Below are 9345 nucleotides of genomic sequence, written 5' to 3' on the forward strand. Positions count from 1 at the left end.
TCAGAGCACATTCTCAGAAATACAGGTTATAGAAAAAGTCAATTAATTGAATATGAACAAAGTCAATATATGACAAAAGGAACACTGTATTCATAAACAGTGCAGTATTCCCAGATCACCAAGGTGTAGTTTCATTGGAAATGAGTAGCTACTTTTAGGCATAAAAAAAAAATCCAGAACAAGGGTTAAATTAATGTTTAACAGACAGAATAATTTCCCAGGTGTTTCCCTGTCATGAGAAACATCCTTGACTTATTTGAAGTACACTGCCTGTGCAGAATGACCAAAAGCAGACACTTATTTCACAATACAGCACTAAGCATTTCTAAGATCCACACACACCATCTTGTTTTGTTCAGTACAGTTATGCTTGTATTACTAGTACTCTCACATCACCGTTGAAGTTCAAGATAAGACAGAGCCAATCAGCAAGCCTTATATTCACATTCCATTTATTGCATCAGTTGTGTAAGACAACGGAATTTACTACAAAACAGGCAAAACTGTCAGTGTTTAACTGGATCCATATTGTATAGATGCATTAAAAGACATGGTAACGTTTAAGGTACTACTCCCCACCAGCGAAAAGGTTGTGTACCAAATGTGGCCCAAGGCTGCCATCTAGCGGAAATTATATGTAGACGAAAAGTTTTACTCTAGCAAATGCAGTCTTTCTTGACCTAACATCTCGCTGACAGAGAAATGTAGAGACACTAATAATCTAAATGTATTTACCATACATTTCTTGCTATTCCAAAATAAAAGTTGCCATATAAAAAAATACATCTGCTCATGATCCAAACATATGAACATTTCGATTTCCCCAAAGCAGTTCAGAGACATTCATCCAAATCCAGCCTATATTATTATGTAGATCAGGTGGTTGTCTATTTACAACCAAACATTGATCAATACCTACAGACACACAAATTCAGGAATATGTGTGTTTTCCACTAGTGTCTGGATAATATGCTCCTCAAAGATATAACAAGGGATTAAAAAGAACAGTCCAAATGTTTTCATAACAATAACATCTATATCATGTGTCCTAGGTAGACGAGTACTGGACCATTCACATAACCAGGGGCTGGACACAGAGGAGAAAGTGTTGGATGTCTGGAGCAAAGCTGTAGGACAGTCACGGAGGCTTAGCGCACCCAGACTTGGACCCAAACCAGATCTAGGCCTCAGTCCGCGTTCTGCCTGAGGATCCTCTTCTCTTCCTCTACAAAGCTCTTGTCAGAGGTGGCCTGGCCCAGATCCCTCTTCCTCTTCTCCTTCTGCTGGAAGCTCTCCACCCTCCGCTTCTTCACCGACCCCTTGTCTCCGTCCTCGTCTATACCAGGGAGAAAACAGCACGTCATAATAACTCAGAAATTAACTGGGATTACACAGTTAGGCAGTACTGTATCCTGCCTAAGCATCACACCCCCCCCCCCCCCCCCCCCCCCGTATATAACAGTTGTGTCAGAGGAGAGAGAGAGAAATCATTTTCTGTCTGAAAATAATTGAGAGATGTGCAGGCATAAGCAGATAAGAGGATAAAGCTGGTACCATATGACCACACAACAGCTTGACATGTCTCCACCCACGTCGCATAACTGCTAGCTTTTCGGTGGCGCAAGTGGCTAGTACCTTGTCAAGCGGGCAATCACATGTGTTTGTGAGGCAGAGGGCTCTGGTTCGAGCAGTTGTATGGACAGTGTACCACTACCCTGTGTAGGGAGGAAGATATAATACTAAGCAGGCACACCGTGGTCAGTCACACAGGTAACACTTTTCTCCCTACCTGAATCTGATGTCTGTTCCTCTGTGGGCAGGAAGACAGCGTTGCCAGTGTGAGGCTGTGGAGCGTCTTCTCCATTATCCTCGTAGATGTTAGACCACTTTATGGCCATGTCCATCCCTGGGGGAGCTCCCTTCTTGGGCTTCTCCGCCTCCGCGGCATAGGTCTGCGGAGGGGGCACCGCGTTCGTCTTCCATACCTTGAACTCCTTTGCAGGCTGCAGGCAAAGTTACTTATAATTAACTCACATTTTCATTTCAAAAACATATAGGTTTCCCCTATGTATCTGTGCCACAGGGGTACAATTTACAATACATGGAGTTATAGCAGGTGAGCTGGCAGTCAACTAGCTATACCAGGGTTTCTTAAACTATGGGTCAGGACCCAAAATAGGCCCTGGGCATGTGAGAGTTGGGTTGCGAGTTATGAGAATACATCTATAATCACACACTACTTCTTCTTCTTAATTAAGGTTGTTGGGACCACAATTTGAGTCACGGGAGGACGATACATACCTTGCATTTATATACCTTTAAAAAAATTAAAATTGAGTGTCAGCCTACAGTTAAATGCAAACTGAATATGAAATTATATGAATGTGTAGGCTATATTGTACCTGGCTCTAAAAAGTCAGGTAAACAATACTTTCCTGTGGATATTTTGTCTCAAATGTTTAGCAGCTGTAGGACAAACCGCACAGAGTAGAGTAAGTTTAAATGTAATTTTATTCTACATCCTGGATTGTAAATTGCCGGAAGATACCGACCCTACCGTTACGCTTGTTTACACTGTGCTGCACTGAGATCGGAACGCAATCATGGTTACATTAACACACCGTGGAGCCGGCAAGAGATATGGGTTGGAAAACTTACCTCAATGCAGGGAGGGATATGCCACTTGCAGGGAGGGATATGCCATTTTACATTTATCCACACTGCTCCATTGAGGAGATTGAAATACTGCTAGTTTATTTTCGTCCTCATGCTAGTTAGCAGTAACCACAGCAACCATTATGGAATGGCATGTCGCCTTGAACAACAATGGCTGCAGTGGCTACTGCGAGGGTGCACATGCACAGTTGTTACCCATCTCCGCTGCTGTGGCAGTCGGCTACATAAAATAATGATATCAATTAATTGCAAACGTTTTAGGTGGAAAAGTACACATTTACTGACTCAAAACGGATAGTACTTTGACAAAATGCTAATTCAGACATATGCTTTCAATAAAACAAAAGTATTTGTCTACACTTCGCGGATTTCTGAATCCTGAATTAACTGGTAAATCAAATCGTATTTGTCACGTGCCGATTACAACAGGTGTAGACCTTACAGTGAAATGCTTACTTACAAGCCCTTAACCAACAATGCAGTTAAGAAACATACAGTGGGGAAAAAAAGTATTTAGTCAGCCACCAATTGTGCAAGTTCTCCCACTTAAAAAGATGAGAGAGGCCTGTAATTTTCATCATAGGTACACGTCAACTATGACAGACAAAATTAGAAAAAAAAATCCTGAAAATCACATTGTAGGATTTTTAATGAATTTATTTGCAAATTATGGTGGAAAATAAGTATTTGGTCAATAACAAAAGTTTCTCAATACTTTGTAATATACCCTTTGTTGGCAATGACACAGGTCAAACGTTTTCTGTAAGTCTTCACAAGGTTCACACACTGTTGCTGGTATTTTGGCCCATTCCTCCATGCAGATCTCCTCTAGAGCAGTGATGTTTTGGGGCTGTCGCTGGGCAACATGGACTTTCAACTCCCTCCAAAGATTTTCTATGGGGTTGAGATCTGGAGACTGGCTAGGCCACTCCAGGACCTTGAAATGCTTCTTACGAAGACACTCCTTCGTTGCCCGGGCGGTGTGTTTGGGATCATTGTCATGCTGAAAGACCCAGCCACGTTTCATCTTCAATGCCCTTGCTGATGGAAGGAGGTTTTCACTCAAAATCTCACGATACATGGCCCCATTCATTCTTTCCTTTACACGGATCAGTCGTCCTGGTCCCTTTGCAGAAAAACAGCCCCAAAGCATGATGTTTCCACCCCCATGCTTCACAGTAGGTATGGTGTTCTTTGGATGCAACTCAGCATTCTTTGTCCTCCAAACACGACGAGTTGAGTTTTTACCAAAAAGTTCTATTTTGGTTTCATCTGACCATATGACATTCTCCCAATCCTCTTCTGGATCATCCAAATGCACTCTAGCAAACTTCAGACGGGCCTGGACATGTACTGGCTTAAGCAGGGGGACACGTCTGGCACTGCAGGATTTGAGTCCCTGGCGGCGTAGTGTGTTACTGATGGTAGGCTTTGTTACTTTGGTCCCAGCTCTCTGCAGGTCATTCACTAGGTCCCCCCGTGTGGTTCTGGGATTTTTGCTCACCGTTCTTGTGATCATTTTGACCCCACGGGGTGAGATCTTGCGTGGAGCCCCAGATCGAGGGAGATTATCAGTGGTCTTGTATGTCTTCCATTTCCTAATAATTGCTCCCACAGTTGATTTCTTCAAACCAAGCTGCTTACCTATTGCAGATTCAGTCTTCCCAGCCTGGTGCAGGTCTACAATTTTGTTTCTGGTGTCCTTTGACAGCTCTTTGGTCTTGGCCATAGTGGAGTTTGGAGTGTGACTGTTTGAGGTTGTGGACAGGTGTCTTTTATACTGATAACAAGTTCAAACAGGTGCCATTAATACAGGTAACGAGTGGAGGACAGAGGAGCCTCTTAAAGAAGAAGTTACAGGTCTGTGAGAGCCAGAAATCTTGCTTGTTTGTAGGTGACCAAATACTTATTTTCCACCATAATTTGCAAATAAATTCATTAAAAATCCTACAATGTGATTTTCTGTATTTTTTTCCCCTCAATTTGTCTGTCATAGTTGTCGTGTACCTATGATGAAAATTACAGACCTCTCTCATCTTTTTAAGTGGGAGAACTTGCACAATTGGTGGCTGACTAAATACTTTTTTTCCCCACTGTAAGTGTTAACTAAAAAATAACAAATAATTAAAGAGCATCAGTAAAATAACAGTAGCGAGGCTATATACAGGGGGTACTGGTACAGAGTCAATGTGCGGGGGGCACAGGTTAGCCGAGGTAATATGTACATGTAGGTAGTTAGTTGCAAAGGAGCAGAGAGGTCTACATCCAGCAACGTCACGAGTACCTTGACCCGTTTTTTTGCAGCCGTTTCAGTGTAGCACTACAGAGAGGGGGAGAGGGCAAACTCCACTTAACTAGTTTCAATGTATGGAATCACTTGGGAGTTTCTGGATCTCCTTTAATGTAACTATGATTGCGTTCTGACCTCAGTGCTGCTCAGTGATGATTGGTTGAAAGAAATTGATAATAAGAAGATTTTGGGAGCTGTACTGTTAGATTTCAGTGCAGCCTTTGATATTATTGACCATAACCTGTTGTTAAAAAAACATGTGTTATGGCTTTTCAACCTCTGCCATATCGTGGATTCAGAGCTTTCTTTAATGGAAGCTTCTCTAATGTCAAACATGTAAAGTGTGGTGTACCACAGGGCAGCTCTATAGGCACTCTACTCTTTTCTATTTTTACCAATGACCTGCCACTGGCATTAAACAAAGCATGCGTGTCCATGTATGCTGAGGATTCAATCATATACGCATCAGCAACCACAGCTAATGAAGTCACTGAAACCCTTAACAAAGAGTTGCAGTCTGTTTTGGAATGGGTGGCCACTAATAAACTGGTCCTGAACATCTCTAAAACTAACATTGTATTTGGTACAAATCATTCCCTAGTTCTAGACCTCAGCTGAATCTGGTAATGAATGGTGTGGCTGTTGAACAAGTTGAGGAGACTAAATTACTTGGCGTTACCTTAGATTGTAAATTATCATGGTCAAAACATATAGATTAAATGGTTGTAAAGATGGGGAGAGGTCTGTCCGTAATAAAGAGATGCTCTGCTTTTTTGACACCACACTCCAAAAAGCTCTGCAGGCTCTAGTTGTCTAATCTTGATTATTGCCCAGTCGTGTAGTCCAGTGCTGCAAGGAAAGACCTAGTTAAGCTGCAGCTGGCCCAACAGAGTGGCATGTCTTGCTCTTCATTGTAATCAGAGGACTGATATAAATACTATGCTTGCCAGTCTCTCTTGGCTAAGAGTTGAGGAGAGACTGACTGCATCACTTATTTTTATATGAAACAATGTGTTGAAAATCCTAAATTGTTTGCGTAATCAACTTACACACAGCTCTGACACACACACTTACCCCACCAGACATGCCACCACGAGTCTTTTAACAGTTCTCAAATCCAGAACAAATTCAAGAAAGCGTACAGTATTATATAGAGCCATTATTGCATGGAACTCCGTTCCATCTCATATTGCTCAAATAAAACAGCAAACCTGGTTTCAAAAAACAGATAAAGCAACAACTCACGGCACGCCTCTCCCCTATTTGACCTAGATAGTTTGTGTGTATGTATTGATATGTAGGCTACGTGTGCCTTTTAAAAAAATGTAGGTCTGTCCTTGAGCTGTTCTTGTCTATTAATGTTCTGTATTATGTCATGTTTCATGTTTTGTGTGGACCCCAGGAAGAGTAGCTGCTGCTTTTGCAACAGCTAATGGGGATCCTAATAAAATACCAAAAATACCAAAAAGTGTAAACAAGCGTAACAGTAGGTTCTGGATCTTCTGGCAAGCTTGTAAGGAACATTAAAACGAGTTTGCAGACATTAGTTTCAGGCTGTATAGCTATACCAATTAATTGTGCATTACAGCCTGATTAATCAGACTAGCTAGTAGAATGCAGTGTTGTGTCACTTACTAATGTAACACTACACTAGTTACTAGCAGTAGCTGCTGTTAGCTATGTAGCTAGCTAACAACACACATTGACTGTCACTGTGGGAATTAGTTAGCTACACTGAACAAAAATATAAAAACACAACATGCAACAATTTCAAAGATTTTACTTAGTTACAGTTCATACAAGTAAATTAGCCCCTAATCTATGGATTTCACATGACTGGGAATACACATATGCATCTGTTGGTCACAGATACCTTGGATACTGTGGATCAGAAAACCAGTCAGTATCTGGTGTGACCACCATTTGCCTCATGCAGCACGACACATCTCCTTTGCATAGAGTTGATCAGGCTGTTGATTGTGGCTTGTGGAATGCTAAAACATGAGGTGATGGCGGAGAATGAATGGCACGACAATGGGCCTCAGGATCTCGTCACGGTATCTCTGTGCATTCAAATTGCCATCGATAAAATGCAATTGTGTTCGTTGTCTGTAGGTTATGCCTGCCCATATCATAACTCCACCGCCACCATGGTGCACTCTGTTCACAACGTTGACATCAGCAAACCGCTCGCCCACACGACGCCATCTGCCCGGTACAGTTGAAACCGGGATTCATCTGTGAAGAGCACACTTCTCCAGCATGCCAGTTGTCATCGAAGGTGAGTATTTGCCCATTGAAGTCGGTTACGACCCTGGTGAGGATGACGAGCACGCAGATGAGCTTCCCTGAGACGGTTTCTGACATTTTGTACTGAAATGCTTCGGTTGTGCAAACCCACAGATTCATCAGTTGTCCTGGTGGCTGGTCTCAGACGATTCCACAGGTGAAGAAGCCAGATGTGTAGGTCCAGGGCTGGCGTGGTTACACGTGGCCTGAGGTTGTGAGACCGGTTGTACGTACTGCCAAATTCTCTAAAATGACATTGTAGAGAAATGAACATTCAATTCTCTGGCAACAGCTCTGGTGGACATTCCTGCAGTCAGCATGCCAATTGCACACTCCCTCAACTTGAGACATCTATGCCATTGTGTTGTGTGACGAAACAGCACATTTTATTGGCCTTTTATTGTGCCCAGCACAAAGTGCACCTGTGTAATGATCATGCTGTTTAATCAGCTTCTTGATATGCCACACCTGTCCGGTGGATGGATAATCTTGGCAAAGGAGAAATGCTCACTAACAGGGATGTAAACAAATTTGTGGCCAAAATTTGAGAAATAAGCTTTTTGTGAGTATGGAACATTTCTGGGATCTTTTATTTCAACTTATGAAACATGGGACCAACACTTTACATGTTGCGTATATATTTTTGTTCAGTATACATAAGTAAGTAGTTAACGTTAGCTAGCTTGGTCAACAACTAGTTACGACAACAGCTAGCTATGAATGGATGAATGAATGGACGAACGCTAGCTGGCTGGCTAAACAATACAGTACTAGTACCTCTTCTGGAGCTTTCACGGCGCGGCTCTCCCAATCGATCTGTTTATTCAGCGGGTTGTACAGAAAGGACGGCTTAGAGACCGACTTGAAGAGCTCGTCGGGTTTTGGTAGAGGAGCTCCACTGGCAGCCCGCTTGGTCCCGTGTTGGGGAGATTTGCTACAGCTTCCAGTAGCATCGTTCCCCCCCTTTCCTCTTGATTTCTTCTGGCCCGCTTCATCGGAATCGCTGCTGTTACTATCGCTACTGTCACTCAAATCATCGTAACTCATGAAGTAATGGAACGAATCGGGTTTCTTCTTATCAGCCATACTGATACAATTATTACCTCAGCTAGTAATACGTTGAATTTAACTTTAGAGATAAGAAGATAATGCCCCTAATTAATTAGCAAGCTACCTTAATGTTTTGGCTCGTTACTCCATTTTGAATCACTGTTGCCGTAAAAGAGTATGTAATGACGTAAACACATGGCCGTAAAACTATTTTCTTAAAGGAGCAGTAGTCCTTTTTTTCAAGACACGCAACATAACTTTTATGAGCAGTTATTTTCATCATGCTCAAAGCACAACCACATTGTATATTTACCAAAAACAAGTCTGCCTCTCAGTTCTTCGCCCAGGGCTGTAATATACAGTGTGTGTGTCTCATCGTGAGCTATGGATGATTGCATACTTATAATGTATTATTGTTTAGCTATAGCAGTGGAGGTTGCTGAGAGGAGGATGGCTCATAATAATGGCTGGAACGGAGCTAATGGAATGGCATTAAACACATGAAAACCATGTGTTTGATGTATTTGATACCATTCCATTTATTCCGCTCCAGCCATTACCACGAGCCCGTCCTCCCCAATTAAGGTGCCACCAACCTCCTGTGCTATAGAGCCATCAAGACTTGATGAATGAAACCACAAAAGCCACATATTGCTTCATCCAAATGTGTAATGTTTCGTTCGATGGGAGTAAAAAAAGCATCCAATATAAGAAAGGGGAGAATCTAGATGGTGATCTTGATCTTGTGCTCTTTCGTCTTCTTCTTGCCTTCTCCAGGGCATTGATATCCTGGACTTTCTCCATCAGCAGAGCCCGCCACTGCTGCCTGCCTTGCTGTTCAGCCTCATCATCTTCAGAAGGCTGACCCTGACCTTGCCCCGCTCCTCCACAGCCTGTCGCTGAGTCTGGCGGATCCCCTCCTCCGCTTTTACCAGCTTTTTTGCTGATGCTGAGCAGGCCACAGGGCTCTTCTCTGCCAATCTCTCTTCCTCGACTGTGTCCATCTTGCCTTCCAGCTCAGCCTTCAGCTGCTCAAAGGA

General features: G+C 42.7%; 1 protein-coding gene across 1 annotated transcript; it reads right to left on the bottom strand.

Moving 5' to 3' along the window:
* Positions 1-428: 428 nt before the first annotated feature.
* Positions 429-8482, bottom strand: cUnh1orf52 (chromosome Un C1orf52 homolog). Its single transcript, XM_084163492.1, has 3 exons — positions 8033-8482; positions 1790-2003; positions 429-1336 (listed from the first exon to the last, which is right to left on the bottom strand). Exons 1-3 carry the CDS (start codon positions 8339-8341, stop codon positions 1188-1190), a joined length of 672 nt encoding a protein of 223 aa, XP_084019618.1. The 5' UTR covers positions 8342-8482; the 3' UTR covers positions 429-1187.
* Positions 8483-9345: the final 863 nt, after the last annotated feature.

The sequence above is a fragment of the Coregonus lavaretus genome (assembly GCF_964263955.1).
Source record: "Coregonus lavaretus genome assembly, chromosome: 6".
In the NCBI taxonomy this organism is placed as follows: Eukaryota; Metazoa; Chordata; class Actinopteri; order Salmoniformes; family Salmonidae; genus Coregonus; species Coregonus lavaretus.